We start from the raw sequence: 16249 nt of genomic DNA, 5'->3' as shown, positions 1-16249 counted from the left end.
ACATACTGCTTCGCACATGTTGTCTGCGGTGCTGCACAGCATGGGGTTCATGGCAAGACCATCACTTTTTGCGATTTTACATTTTGCAAAATGAACTTGAAATTAACTGTGAAGACTGATCACCACATTTTTCAGGACAGGGGCTGCAATAAAACCAAATAAACCTTGAAGCCTGTTGCAGAAAAGGTGGTGTGAATGGATGTTAAATCAATCATCACTGATTCTCGTAAGAAAAAAAATAGCTTTTGGAAATTATTTTAAATCTTAGAACTCAACTACTGGGGTTGATATTAAATTCCCAAAATGATAAATTAACTTTATTTTTAAAGTGATTGCCTTCGCCACTGCCTCCTGCTAACATTTTCTGGGTAAGGAAATAAGGTCAGTACAATACCACATAGAGCCTACTTCTCCTAACTTCCACACTGAGCGATTGATGGCTGCAGTAGTTCGATCAATCTCTCTGCAGGTTTGGCTAGATTCCCAGCACCCTGGCTCACTATCCACTAAAACGACTTTGAGTCTTCATTGATTGAAGCTTCTAACAAGTCATCCCATTTTTTATTCTACCAGTTTGCCTTATCTGATCTTACCGCAGCCCTGTACTGGATTCTCAACTCCCTAATCTCGTACCTGGCTCCTTTTTTAATGCTTTACCAAGATTGTTCTTTGCCTCCTGCACTGTGGTGAGAAACACCCAATCAAATTGCCCTTCCTAGGGGCCTGCGTGAAGCTTTTAACAAAAACGTCTTTAAGCCCAGAAAATAAATAAGTGTACTCAGCCATGATGGTGTAGTCTCCCCAGCTGTCGACCATCATAGCCATGTGGGTATCAACATTGGTGTCGACGTCTGAAACCACCTTGGAAGAAGAACAAATAACTTCCCACTTCACATTTCCAAGATTGTTACTCACCTTCAATACATACCCACAATACTGAGTAGATGTCTCTGTAACATGCGTTAGTAGATCCCTCATAGTTTAAATCAGGGGGTTATGGTCACTCTCTTCCCTGTCTACCACTAACCTATCCTGCATGAATCTCAATATACTAATATCAAGAATGATGTAATCGATCTGGCTAGTGTATGTCCCTCTCAGAAAGTGGGATGAGAGACACATCGGAGGGTGAACGCCTGTTACATGCTTGAGACTATGGGTAAGGAATAAGTCCACCATTTGGAAAGCAGCCCCGGAAAGATTACTCCTTAAAGGGGATGTTAACTCAGGAATTCCCCACGTTATGTCTTCCTCACCGCACAAGTTCTATAAGATGCCGCTGGGTTCACAGGTTAAATTCAAGTCAGCTGCATGATGAGTCCCACTATAAGGAGCCAAGATCTCATCTAATACGTGGTTAGATTGAGAATCCTTTAGGTTACCATAACTCCTGTTATAGATGTTAATTAACAAAAGGGATATTCCCTTTGATGGACTAACAATCAGTCCTCAGATGTCGCACAAGTGGGAGCTTAACTATGGAGCAATATTGAACCAGAAGAGTAAACCAACCGATGGGCGTCCTGCTAGGGACCTTAAAGTGGGTGAACAATAACTCTTGAATACACTTCTATGAGTGTTTTCAGTAGCCCACGTCTTCTGAGAAAAACACACTCCTTAGGCATAAATGAATTGAACCCACTTCATATCACCTAGTTTTTAGTTTATTCCAGCATTATTTCAACTAAGGATAGCGGTAGCGATTGGTAACATTGTCAATAAAGATGGGAGAGTGACTGTGTCTACTGGCCTGAAACAGAAAATGGAGAATCAACCAAGTCGACTCCAGTCACTTGCGATACAACTACAGGTGCCCTAATGGAAGGTCCTGTAGCAGAAGCAACATTAGGTTTGCTGGTAACCAATTTAGGGGGGCAGAACCCGAATTACAGCAATGAATTGTAGAGAGAATCAAGGGAGCACTCTTTTTAAAGAGGAAAACCCAGCCCACCCTATGAACCATCAAGATATCAGACACCATGGAAAAATAAGAATTTGCATTGAAATAAATCTAGGAGAACCTTGTTTTTTAGCTGGAAAAAAAGATTCAACACTATTTGAAGCCAAGCACTGGGCATTTGCCAGTTCTCTTACATAAGGACAAACCTCAGGTGGAACATTTATTATAGGGAGCATGACGTCTGCGGGTGATTGGGCTACCGCCCACCCCAAACTCCCTTTCCATCCCCAGGGTGGCCAACCCCTGCCACTCTCACACGGGTAAATGCAGCAGAACAATACGGCCTTGAGACCCCCTTGTGAGCTGGCCAGTTTATAGTCATGCTGGAATTGTCTACTACATGTACATTACAGTTTTGGGGCAAGGGGGGGGGGGCACCTCTCAAACCAGGGTCATCAGGCTGAACTGGGGGCAAAGTCAGAGACAGCGCAACAGATTTCAATTCATGAAGTTCTGCCTCAATTACTCCCAGCCAGTCATAAATAGGTTTTAATTTGGCCTCCCAAAAAACCTTCAGTATCGATATCGCAACCTCTACCTAAATCCCACATGGCGGAGGTAGGTTGGCGACTATTCTTAGATTTTGCACTTGGCTGGTGTCTCTTCCTGTTCACAGGCAGACCTATTGCTGGGGATCAAAGCTGATTAGTCGATGGCTCCAAGGGCACAGGAGGCGAAGGACTAAGCGACTCAGATGAGGTAATGGTAGCGAGACCCACAGACTCTGAAACCCCCACTATTGAGCAAATGGATTCTGCTAGTGGATCAGTAGTTAGAGATAAGCGTTGTTCCGTAAGTTCTATTTCTTTATTGATTACCCCTACAGCCCGATGAAGAAACCCATCAAGCGAGGAGCCCGTTTGCAGGTTGGGAAATTAGCTGATGTTGCGTTTACCCATCATAATAATGCTAGCCAGTGGCCATGGGCAATCACAGAACACAAAGAAGAATATGGAAGGAGAACACTAGCACTAGACAATGCCTAAGCAGCAGAAGCGAGAGCCCTAAAAAATAAACTGTAGAGCTAGGAGGGGTGGCATGGCCTGGCCTGGCCTCTTCTGGTCAATGATGGGTTAAGAAGGGCCTGCTCTTTGCCTCGGCATGCGCGTCCCTCGCCACGGAGGGATCCAAGTGCTTTAAAACGTTGGAGCCCTTCCTCCTCCTCTTAGAGCGCTAGGAATTGTGGGTGATGTAGTCCCCATTCTGCACTCCACACTATCTGTTGTTGTATCTGAATGCAAACTTGACAGGTTCAAACCCAAGACTGCCAACTCAGTCTTTCATCCTACGGCAGGTAACAGAAATGCTACAGACTTTAATGTCAGTGCGTCCTCCCGATAGTGAAAGCCAGTTTTCAGTGCCAAGATGTCTCATAAGCTGTTCTGGATGCGATCCTTGCTGGATAATGTTGCTGGGATTAGACTTTGTAGCTGTGTCTTGGCAGCAGTGGACAAGCAGTTCAAGACCTAAGCTCTACTGAGCTGTTTGAGGGTAGGTGCTAGAAGCAGTAACAGTTATCCCTAGTCAATGATTGGGAATGTCCCTTCAACTACTCACTTTTGAAGAGTACTAACTCCTTATTGTAAATATAAAAGGAGAATGATAGAAGAAAACCAGGTTTCTTCCCTAAGGATTGCACAACTCTTACCCTGCACAGGTTGGATAAAGGGCCTGATTACAAGTGGTCCATAGCAAAGGCTGTAATTATCATGTCCGATTAAATCAAACACGGATGTGTTAGGGATTTACTGGATTTGATCATTATCGCCAATGTGCAAAGAGGTGCTAGTGCAGACATCCCAAATGAAGGGGTCACTTGTATTCATGCCCTGGCCGTCCTTCAAAACCGTGGACACCTAGGATAACCCAACGTCAGTCACTTCAATGATGTGTTCCAATGGACACATTTTTTTGGACGCACACCACAGGCATGTTTGAGAGATATTCGTATTTGTATTCCTGGAACAGAAAGTATGTGGTGATAGGGTGCTTGCTAGGGTGCTAGCAAGCGGCCATTTGAAGAGAAGCTGGCACTGGGCTTACTGCTCCCTGAAGATGAGGGTAGCACAGTAGGGAGGTTGTCCACCACAGTGGGTTGCACCCTTTTACTGAGTCAAGGATTTAGGCTTTATCAGTACAGAAGAGTCGGCTATTCTGCACTACTCTCACCCGTCTTACCTCTTTACTGGAGGTGGGGAGTGGAAGGCATGAGTGAATTGAACAATTTAGATGTAGCAGGCATTGGGCATGAGGTTGGGTCTCCAGCACAGACTGTAGGCTGTTGCTGCTGATGTTCCTGATGGAGGAGGAAGGAGGCTCCAAGGCTTGACCTCAGTCTTTAACTTTCACAAGAATGCTGGTGAGTCTCCAATTCTGTTTAGAGGCCCAGGCTGGGCGCTCCAGCGTTTAGAGTGCTTGGATCTTTAAAGCTTTAATCCTTAACGTTCATTACATAAACTCTGCCCTTCCAGCCAAGAGCATATTGCAGTGAACATGCATGGAAAGTGCCCTCAATTTTTGGTGAATTTTGTTTAACACCCAACATACCTGAGGTTTTTCCCATAGTCCTATTGACTGTAGGCAGGAGCAAGGGCAGCACGTGGCATTCGCGTCTTTGCACTGTAAGCGTACTCAAGGGGTGGTGAATATAGTATCTAAATGACAACTCCTATCTGGAGGCTTGGATGCAAACAGCTACGGCCAGTGGCAACTGTTGGTTCGCAAGCACCCCTTTCATAGTCTCCTAGAAACAAAGAGTTTATGGGGCATGTAGTGAGATAACGGAGCAAAAAGGGCTAAGTACTCGTTCATGCAAAGAGAGGGAATAGATGTGCAGGTGTTTGGATAGAATACTAGGCTTCTATTTTCCACTCATTTTGTGAAAACTACAGCGGCCTACTTGAACCGCAGATGAGTTTAGAATAAAAGGTACAGGAGGAACATGCATGCTAGAATGACCGAAACATCTGTTGCATGTAGAAGGCAGGTTCATTAACTGCTGTGTGAGTTTCAGGGTACCAACGTAGTACGGGTGAGAGGAGCTAGGTCTTCGGCTACATGGAATGCCACAATGTCAGGAATAGGGTATTTTGCTCAACACTGCACCGGCAGCAAGAGCCAGGCTCTCTCTCTAAATCCAGTTGGTTGTAAGGAGTGCACAGCGCAACAACCACAAAATGATAGGACAGGAGGCAGAGTAGTAAGTGGTGGAGCTCCTGGTAGCATTAGGCTAGAAGTGCCTGAAATGACTGTTGTACCGTGTGACCAGAGGGTAGGGTGTAATATATTTTTTCTACATCTTTAGTTTTAATTTTGAGTAAATATAAATAACAAACTTAATCATCTCATCTTCCATTATTCTCTCAAATACTGTTTCCGTGACATTCACTTTTTTCTCATCATTTCCAGCACATACATTTTCTGTGTTCTCTGAACTTCCCTTCGCTTGCCTGATCTGTGAGATTCACCATGTCACTTCTTACCAATCTGAATCCTTTATAACTCTGCCACTGCATCAATTCAGTTATATATTCTGCTGCTCTGTCATCTCTTCTGATCATTTATCAATTGGGATTCTTCTGCTAATGCCCATTCCTATACATATTGAACCCAGGCATTATTAGGAGGGTTAGTGCAGTGACTAAGGGGGTATCAGCCAAGGGAGATACCTGTGTATTATGGTTGGACGAGTGGGTTACCTGTGTTAAGTGCAAGGCAACAAGAGGTTCCGGATGTTTATGGTTGAAACAGCACCAGTAACAACTTGACAATATTTAGAATGGCTTGGTGCATAACTTGTTGGGACTTCAGGGATTGCTTTAAGGGCCTTGTCAAGTGTTTCTCTTAGTTGGGGGTCCTTTACAGATACTGCTCCATTCACCAATTAAAAAGATAGAATACAACCAATAGATTTTCATGTTTATCAAGAACAACGGAGGAAAGCACAGGGCCAGCTAGTAAAAACATGGACACAACAGGAATGCACATCTTTTAAAAACCATGAATCACACTTTTATACCAACACCTCTACTTCTAACACTGGCAGTCAGTCAGGGTGATCATCATTGAGGGAGGAGCCATGGGTAGCAGAGTACCTAAATGGTATTTTTTTTTTGGGGGGGGGGGGGGGGGGGTTTAAGCACTCAACCATCTGAAAAAGAAGAACACGAAAAATAGATTTATTCTAATCACTAAATATGGTGCAAAAGTTCTGCAATAAATGCAGTTATGTGCCACAAAATATATTTTTTTATGTAACAAAATGTTAAATTCCTTGCCACAATATCCTAGTGGACTGAGATGTATACACACACATACTTTCAAAATTGCAGACCTACTAAGTCATAAAACATAGGGCTGCTTTGGGATCTCGAGTTTACTAACTTTCCAGAAGTACTCGAACTTAAGCACCCGAGGTCCTGTGCCAAGGATTCAAACATATATTCAAAGCAGGACATCAAAACGTGCACCGTGAAAACATAATTTGCTGCATAAGAAAAACAGACACTGAGGCAATATAATATAGGTTTTAATTATTCTAACTAGTATGTCAAGAAAAAATCTCGCATGTAGCTTGGGGTTCCATCTACAAATAAAGATTACCAGTTCGGGTAATAGACATATTTCTCACCACAAAGTAAAATAGTAGCTTGCTTTTGTGCACTCAAACACAGAAAACAATGTATTTTGGTAAACAGTAAAATCAGACAACCAGTCATATACAATAGAGATAAGGGTGCAAGACATGTACCTCAAGATCCAAAGTGCTCTCAGATAATAAGGCATCACCGCCCTCGCTTACGAACAACTCCAACTTCTCCATCTGTCCGGTTTAAAATATGTTCGTTATATTTTCAAGTAACAATATGAGATACATAAAAATGGAAACACCTAATCAATGTATAATCCAGAAAAAAACATGATATCCTTAATGACGGGGCAAAGGAGGAGAAATAGAACAGAAGGTATAAAATAATAACACAGACATCATAAAGCATTGTTCATAAATTGACCTCAAGAGGACCACCAAGATAGATTCTCCCTTTTGTAACTGTTAAAAAACTGAAAAAAATGAAGTTTTTAAAACAGATGTAGAAATTTCAGAGAATTCTCCCCTTGGGAGCGAAATCCACCAAATACTCCCGAACCGGCACAAGCAGAGAAACTTGGGTTTGCGCCCGCCTGGCGGGGGCATTTTTGAAACTTCCGCCACACATGAGCAAACACAAAGTCTTTTTATCACCTGGCAGGAGCTTTAAACATGCTCCGACCAGCTGGAAGCAGACTTTTGATCCGTTTCCCTGCACAAACAGATCAAGATGTTACTCCTGCCCCGACGGAGCAGCATACATAACAGCTCCTTTTGGGCGGAAGCAGTGTCCACTCCTGTAGCATGCGGGAAGCCAGCTGGCGCTGCAGGGATTCTGGGGCTAACCGTGGCCCTCCAACACCTGCATGGTAGGTGCCCTTAGTGGATGGGTCCCCAGGACCAAATAAGGCTGGAGGAGATGACCCAAAAGGCCCCTCTCCCCTTTAAAAAACTGAAGGCCATAGGTAGATGGGGTCCCTATGGGGGAGATTATATATATATATATATATATATATATATATATATATATATATATATATATATATATATATATATATATATATAATCTCCTCTATGGTTCTCCCTTTTAATTGCTGCTCAATACAAACAAAACAGAATAATAATGAAAGATTGTGGGGAGCCTATTCTGGCATAAGATCACGTTAGACGAGTCAGATGGCACAGTCGGCTCACGTGACAGGAAATGCCTCTCATTCAAATAAGCGACTCTAGGAGCGTGGCTCTAACATTCAGGGTGACGGGAAGCAAAATAAGTCAGGACGGGGACTTAGTCCTTTGATGCAGTAAGTAGACAAGGAGCTACACTCCAATCATAGCAAATGAACGTTGTACACAGAACAAAACTTTAACCAATGTTTCTTTCTTTTGTCTGATAGTGTGACTGCAAGGACGGTTCCACCAGTTAACCTTATGAAGCCTAACTAGAAGGTAGGCTATGTAGGTGCAGAACAATCGTAGCACTGCATGTATACAGTATCAGGGTGTGATGTATTTCACAGTCTGTCTACCGTGCCTTTTTAACTTTTATGTACATAATAGAGATTAAGGGATGTCAACACACTAGTGAATGAAGATTATCACAATAGCACAGGAGATAATGCATATAAACATGGAAAATGCATATGAGAATTTTTCAATGATATCCATTTTTTTCTCCATTTATAGTTCAGACCATAACAAAGGAAAGAGTCCAAACAATTGGCCTGTATACTCGGAGGGCATGTTTTCTACCACATGAATGTATAAAACATTGGAATATCAGCTGCAACACGCAACATAATATAAAGGATTATCACAAGGTTTACGGTCCTGAAGAAAGCCGATTGACCCATGTGGGCATTTAAATGGCTGAAACATGCTAGTAACAGATGGATGGGGCCACTAGAACCCCTGAACATCATATTGTTTTTAAACATTGCAAAGGATCAACTGATTAAAAAGACAGTAGGATTTGGCAGGCAATTTTGACATAACAAATCCCTAAACATATGTACAAGCGTTCCGCTTAGAAAAGCGTTGTGCCCGCCCACCCACACTAGGTGAGTGGTACCTGTGGGTGAGGAGCAAACAATATATCCTACAAGGTGTATTGATCACATCGATTTGATCTGACACTTATGTGATATACTTGATGTGATTTTCAATGCCTATCTTCAGCCTCTGGTGGCCACACTGACTCGCATGGAGTGCCAAAATTTTCAATTATTCGGACGATACCCAAATCATCATCCAGATTGACAACTCTCCCCCGGCCGACGCACAGATGCAGAACATTCCAAAGTACACTGTCAACTGGATGACGCCAACTCCCTCAAAATCAACCCTGATAAAACCGAGGTACTGGCCATCTGCACGGATATCAACTCTTGGTGCGACCTCTTCTGGCCACAAGAGCTTGACACTATCCCTAAGCCAGCCCAAGTCGTAAAGAACCTAGGCACAAAAATTGATGCCAAGCTCTCCATGTCCCACCAGGTATCCTCTGTGGTGGGAACTTGTGTGGGCCTGCTAAGACAGTTACGAATACCCCCCCCTCCTATTCACAGCACTGCGAATGGCAGTGTCGGCAATGATCTTGTCATGATTAGACTATGGTAACTCCCTGTTTATTGGCCTCCCGGAGAAGCTGCTAATGAAACCCCAAGTAATCATGAGTGATGCTGCCAAATTGATTTTAAGGCTCCCAAGGCGGGCGCACGCCACGCCCCTACTGCAGCAGCTGCACTAGCTTCCGGTCAGGCAGAAAACTAAGTTCAAGGGCTATGCGTAGCCCACAAAGCTATCCACGGACAAGCCCCAACTTACATTAGGGAACGACTGGTAAACTATGTGAAGGGCGGTCTCTCCGCTCCTCGGAGGCCGGCCTGCTAGCTTTCCCCCATTTTAATACTTCGTCCAATGGGGGCCGGCCTGCTAGCTTTCCCCCGTTTTAATACTTCGTCCAATGGGGGCAGAGCCTGTTCCACAATGATTTCTCAACTATGGAACAAGCTACCGACAAGTCTTTGAAAAGAACCCGTCCTCCTCCAATTCAGGAAGAAACTAAAAAAAACACTCCTTTTTGTCAAAGCCTGGCGCATAACCTAAGCCAAGATTTCGCGGCACACTCCAGTAGATGAGCCAAGGTTGGGCTCTCTCAGTGCTTAGAGATCTGTCGGTAATAATGCGCTTTAGAAATCCCAATTAACATTAACATCACTGTAAACAGTGTTTACACTACATAGACAGTTTTGTGAAACTCCTATCAGAAATATACCACAGAGTATTAAAAAGTATCTAAGAACAGAGTACACTCTATGCAAAACTTGTCCGAAGGGAGACTATTCACGTAAAATAACCAAGGTCTCAAGGTGCTAAAGATTATACTACCTGTAGCCTTCATACTGTGGTGAAAACTTTACAGATAGTCCATCTTGTGAAGCAAAACAAGCGCATGTATATACCTCTAATGCGTGATGCCCACAGTCTTCTTTGTTATGCAGAAATTGCTGTGACTAGACAATTCTCTCTAATAACTCAAGGACACTTGCAATACTTAGGATATTATATGTAGAATCTTTGCTCTGTTGGAAAGTTTTTCTGCAGTTCCAAAAACCTTTTTGTTGAACTTGCTGTCAACTGCACAGAGTTACTCTTTAATAGAAAAATGTATAACAAGTGCAATACCTGTACACAACTATAATGTGTTAGGCGCATATGCATTTTGTAAACACTGACACCCATTAGCTAGACACAGGCTGTACAAAATTAGGTAGAAAAGTAATATGGTATTTATTTGCCATTAAGTAAACTATAAAACAAACCAACACACTCTTTGGATAATGTTACCAGTGCTGTAATTTGAGATTCAATTATAGGGTTATTTTAACCTTTGGTTATATATCTCACAAAGCCTGACATTTCTTAGACATATCCTTGTTTCGTAATAAAAGGAATTTACTTTTTAATGATTAATTTGTAGATAGTCGCTCAGTACGCAGACTTCTTTGTTTAACCTAGGAAGTATTTATCATTGTTGTAAGCAAGCAAACCACCTGTTTTTATTTGACTTAAAATGGAACTATATTATAAATCTGATCTTTAGCAGAGTTCAACATTCTTTCAGTAGATTATTTCTTTTGTAAATTCTTGAATTTTACTAAGAAGTTGTGTGGGTATTGTCAGCAAGTATGGAAATAGCATTACTTTTGTATCATTATGACACCTAAATTTAAACCGCATGAGGTGTTACTGGGATCATTGTTCAAGAAATAATTTAGAATTGCTTTATGCTGTACATTTGCTCTCTCCATTCAAAGCAACATCAGAGATCATGTGCCACATGGAACTTAGAAATGCAATGTCTGACATTTTTAAATTCAACAAAATCATAGCATGGTCAGAAGTTACATAAAACGGAATAATAAGGTAAACAGAATGTAAAAAGTAGAAGTCAGAAAGGAGTCAAGAGTAGAATGTGTTTTGTGAACATTAGATAAAAAGTAATATCTTTGGAAAAGGATAACTTAAACACCAAATTGTGTGAATCAGATGATGCAGGATCTTCGTGGGTTTAGGCTATTAAAAGGTACATTTTGGCAATCTTTCCAGTATTTGGTCTATAACTGAATTAAAGTTCCCACCTACAACAACTGGGAGAGTAAGGTTTTGATCTTTGGCTTGCATGTACCTTTCTGTGTATGGCAGCTGTACAAGTACAGTACTCTGAATCTGCAGGTCCTGCACTCATTTAAAAGCAGGAAAGTCTGGTGGTGCACGCAGAGCATTGATGCAGCTTGGAGAAAGGCTTGGCATCTTCAAAAGGACCGGAGTATAATATAGAAAAATACATTTCCCATGATGCCACAAAACACACAAGGTTTGAAAATGATGGTGGCCATTTTGAAGTTATTGAGTACAAGATCCTCGTGATATAAAGCGTCCTTGCCAGGCAATCAAACTACATTGTTGCTGCAGTGAGGACCTTGCAAGCAGAACTCATGAAAAAAAACAGCCCAGCCTGCTAATTAAGAAGCTTTTGCTAGGTTGAGTTTATATTGCTACACTAGAATTGAAAAGCATGGATTGTAGATTTGCTAAATACATTTAAAGGGGATATGTAAGTGATAAAAAATGTGGTCTTGTCTGATGTGATCACTGTTACCACACTAATTGTAGTCTCTTTGGATGATTTTCATTGAACATAAGTAGCTCTTATTACAGAAATGTTTGGAGACCCCTGGTCTGGGCATAAACATATCTAGAGGTATCCTATTTGGTGTAGCAAGCAAGGAGCCCCCAGCTGTGCGACTTGGATAAGGAACGGGGATGACTGCCGAGGAGATGTGGGTTTCAGAGCGGGGCGGTTTTCACGACTGCCAGCATGGAGCTGTACCTCACCGACAAGAAAAGCCTTGCCTGCAATACAAGCGCATACTGGTGACTGGGCACTGCAGACGCTACAACGCCGATGCGGTGAGGTGGTGATGGCGTTATCTATTTTTGTGGATGGGTCCCCCTCAATCACGAGGTTGTGCCATTAAGACATTTCATGCTTGCCGTTTTTGGCCCTTTAGACATTACCTGTCCTTTCCCGGGTGTGAACCGCCTCTTTGACTCGTACTGTGTACCAACATCAGGAGACTTATATTGCCTATATCAAACAGACTATCATGCTGCATTGTGGGATTCGCAGTTTCGAAGGCATTTCCAGTGTGTACTCGAATTAACTTTGAGGCGTCATTTCTTCAATGATGGAAAGATGTTACCTCATGCGCGAAGATCGTTTACCAGTCCCTGGACTTCACGCAGTAGTATCTGCTGACAATGATATGGCAGTGATCTAGCGTGTGCCCGTGTTAATGCTGATATGACATTTGTGTAACAGTGTTAAATTGCTATTCAATGCGCTGGAATCATTTACTGGTCCTGGGATTTCAGGCAGCGATAGCTATTAATAATGACATGGCAGACATTAGTTATCCTTCCTGGACAAGGTCAAATGTCGTGGTGTGGTAGGATAGATAAGAGCTCAAACGAGCTATCGAGACAATGGAAAGTCACTAAGGAATATTACGAGTATGTGCGGCAGCAGTTTTTAAATCATTTTGTAATAATTTTATTATATATTGGCAACACTGAATGTTAGTTTGGCTAATCAGTTGAAGTGCCTCCACGTATCCCACTGAGCAGTGTTTTAATTACTGTGCATGCTTCATCATACATTTTGCCTGCTTTTCGAGGTAACTTTGCAATTTTGGAAAATGCATTGTGCACTTTAAATGAGTATTTTGCGTTTTACCTACATTTATGTTTACGAAGAGCTTTAGGAAGTGTAAGCATGCTGTATTTAAACTGCAATAGGAATCCATACGCTATAGTATGTCTTTCATGTTTACTAAATAGGCTAGTGGGATAGGCTATTTAACTTAAGAGCTATGTAGTGCCAAACTAGATTGACAAAGGCCTCCTGAAGGCTGAAACGCGTCTCTCTCTGTGCTCGTGATTGAGGGCGTCCTGCATTATGAAATAAATGCCGAATCCTAAGCTACTTTGTGTCCGTGCCTACTTTCCATGGAGTTTCTGTGGTAGTTGGATGTGTTTGCCCATATATATATATATATATATATATATATATATATATATATATATATATAGGTATGGTAATAAAGATAGTAATCTTGTCTCTAGATATCCACTATGACCCAGAAGATATAGATTAGACATCAGTGCACAGAATCGTGATACTTCAAAGTGGCAATAGCCAACAACGCTGTTTCTTTACTTATATAATTCCTCTTACCCCAGGGCTTCGGATAAACAACGAGTTGCTATTGACAATCGTTTCCTGTGGATACAGAAAAGTGCGGAAAAAAACATCACCCACTGAATCTGGAATTCTGGTAGTGCATTCTGAAAGGGATCAGTAAATTGTGTGTGTAGAATGTAAGACTGCTAGCTTTGAAGAATTCATCTATTTTAAATTTCCAATCAGTGACATTAATTAATCAGGCAACTGCTGGAGAAAAAAAAACTTGGATATGAAGTAGTGCAATATATTGCTAAGGATACATTTACCATGGTGACATACTAATTTAAAATATTACCTTCCAGAACAGATGCTTTATTACAACAAGTCAGTACTTTTTTATATACAAATATATTTGTATGTCTAAAGCCATAAAAATGCAGTTGAAGACTTAACACACAAACATACCTCAGTGTAATATATATATTGTGCACTTTACGTAAAGTGGTTAGGGTAGGGTAAGCTTCTACAAGTTAGTACAGTCAGCAATATTGCAAAAGGGGTGTGTAATTTTATAAAATATATGCTTGTTCATGGGATGGAATGCTTCTTAAATCTACTTGTCCTGTAAAAAAATCCACTTGTTCTTTGGTTGGAAATTTACTCCCGATAAGGGCAGAAGTAAAATGTTTACCTACAATCCCTTTTCTCCACCCTGGTAAAGTGAACTTTCAAACACTCAGTAGATTTTTGCATGAGCAAACATACACATGTATATTTGCTCATGCTAAACGCAGTTCACAACCTTTTTGTACAAGTACAGTTTCCATGCCTACTTCTATAAATTCATGAAAGTTGTGCCACGCCCTACTATGGTAACCTGTGTTTTTTTTAGACAAAAAACAGTTTAGCTTTTAGTCAACTTTTTGAGGGGTGCACTGGTGCACCCCACAACAATCAAGTTTTCCAAAATCTATATTGAAAAAAAACACACATTAAGGGTGTCAATTAGCTCAAGACCTGTTGCTTTGGTAACATTGTTTATATTCACCAAAATCTTGCTGATGCTGATTTTAAACAGATTTTCTATTATTAATATTTTTTTGAAATACTAGCGTGTTTCTAACATATTTTACTAAATGATGCCTCAAAGAAATTGTACCTAAAATTGCAGATTAGCTAAATGCTTTTCTTCTCATTGCCAGGTCTTGTTTACATTTTATTTTGAATGCAAAGAAACCTCAATATTGCTGTCAGGCTTAAGAGAGTATTTGCATCTAACCAGAAAACATTCTAGGAGCATTATAGATAGCCTCAAATTGTTAAACTTTGAAAACATGTGTGCACATGTTTATACTGGAATCATTGTCAGTAGTGCAAGCTAAGCTCACAGCATTTCGTTACAGCACCCAGCCTATTAAAAAATACTTAGCACTAAAGAATGTATTAAGACTTATAGGTCCATTGTCGACAATTCCTAACTTAGCATGAGCTTCGCTGCCATGAGCCTGCAAGCATCTATTTCGCAAGACTTTATTTGTGCCCCTTTACACATGAGAACTGTCTGACTTGCAGGTTCTTTGCTGTGCTCCGAGGTTTTGTCTGCACACAATGTTCAAGGTTAAACAACAATGCCCCTAGTTATTCGGTTCTGATCTGTCCCTCGCACCTAGACATAACAGGCTACACACAGCTGCATCTCTGGAAATCGTGTACTTTAATATTGCAACCACAACCTGTTTCACACACACGGAGAGGCACCTTTCCAGAGAGACGACCCATGTTTGTCCTGCGATGTGAACATTGCATCTAGGCCTTGCGGTATGGGGTCTGCTGAAAAGTCCAGAGGTCTTCTGTTTTATAATAAACTATCTCTTGTCACGGGGAGGGTGGTTAGGTCGTTTCGTCCTATTCCATTGTTTTCTTTAACATGACATCGCCGTTTGTGTTCTATGGAATTGTAACAATGCTGACAATATTGTGTTCATGCATTCTGCTGCTAGTATTGGCTCGTGTATTGCACCCTTCCTCACACATTTACACCTGTCCGTTTAGGTCTTTTATCAATTGACGGACCCTCATGGCCGGTGTTACCTTGGTATGCACTGCATTCGCGTGGGTTAACAAACGCTAATCTCGATGAGTTGCAGGTGTTGCATACTACCTTAATTCGTGTTCATAGAGTTGTAATACAGTTAGTTTCCCGTGCTTTTCAGGTAGCACCACCTAGCGTTGTTGCACACCCTGCTGGGACTGGTGGTGTGGCTATCAGTCCCGTTATGGTTAATTCAGTAATGGGCAAGCGTCCGACAAATAAGGATGGGACAAGATAAGGAACTACCTTATTGGCTTGCCATGACTGTCCTCCCCTCAATGATAAAGCGTGTTCAAGATGAACACGGCGCTGAAGCGGCTGTGGAATTGGGGATGCGTCTGGTGGGAGTGTTCGACGTGGTCGCTAATTTGATTCTTGCCAGTGTCAAGGGTGATGCAGTAAGCTTCCAAGTCGCTAACAACTTGGCGGCTGTCCCTTAATGGACAAACCACGTGAATTACCAAGAATTATTGCACAGGCTTATAAAACTATTGGCCACAATCGTTTGGGTAACAAACCTTTTAATCAAGTGCAAACACAGACTAAGCGTAAGGTTCCATCTGCCATCTGATACAGATGGACGCCTTGTCTTTTCTAAAAAGAACTGGAGAAATAAGAAAAAGGGGCAACAACAACAGAAACACGGCTCGCGTACTAGATACCCGACACATGAATCTTCTGAGCGTACTTATGACTTGCGCGACCGCACGAAAATTAAGACTTTTGATAGATTTCAAATCCCTGATCAGCGTTCTCCTCGTTCTTCACAGGACACATCCAGCTCACAAGCTGGTGGTGGGGATTGCCAGGATCGTGGCAAGAGTCAACAGGTCCCAAGGGGACGTGAACAACCTCATC

General features: G+C 41.8%; 1 protein-coding gene across 5 annotated transcripts in view; it reads right to left on the bottom strand.

Annotated features, from left to right (window-relative positions):
* The window catches only part of LOC147665170 (uncharacterized), a 76533-nt gene that overhangs the window by 32483 nt on the left and 27801 nt on the right, over nucleotides 1–16249 (bottom strand). For 3 of the 5 annotated variants that reach the window (XM_086949707.1, XM_086949705.1, XM_086949703.1), the window contains exons 2-3: nucleotides 13351–13395; nucleotides 6711–6782 (exon numbers count right to left, since the gene is read on the bottom strand). In XM_086949707.1, the coding sequence (XP_086805833.1) occupies nucleotides 6711–6782 (72 nt within the window). In that variant the 5' untranslated portion in view covers nucleotides 13351–13395. The remainder of the gene's footprint in view (nucleotides 1–6710; nucleotides 6783–13350; nucleotides 13396–16249) is intronic. The other 2 variants (XM_086949706.1, XM_086949704.1) reach the window with 1 other exon arrangement.

The sequence above is a fragment of the Lissotriton vulgaris genome, unplaced genomic scaffold (genome assembly GCF_964263255.1).
Source record: "Lissotriton vulgaris unplaced genomic scaffold, aLisVul1.2 SCAFFOLD_4726, whole genome shotgun sequence".
NCBI classification, from domain to species: Eukaryota; Metazoa; Chordata; class Amphibia; order Caudata; family Salamandridae; genus Lissotriton; species Lissotriton vulgaris.
The sequence above is the reverse complement of the archived record's forward strand: the minus strand, read 5'-3'. Positions and strand labels throughout refer to the sequence as shown.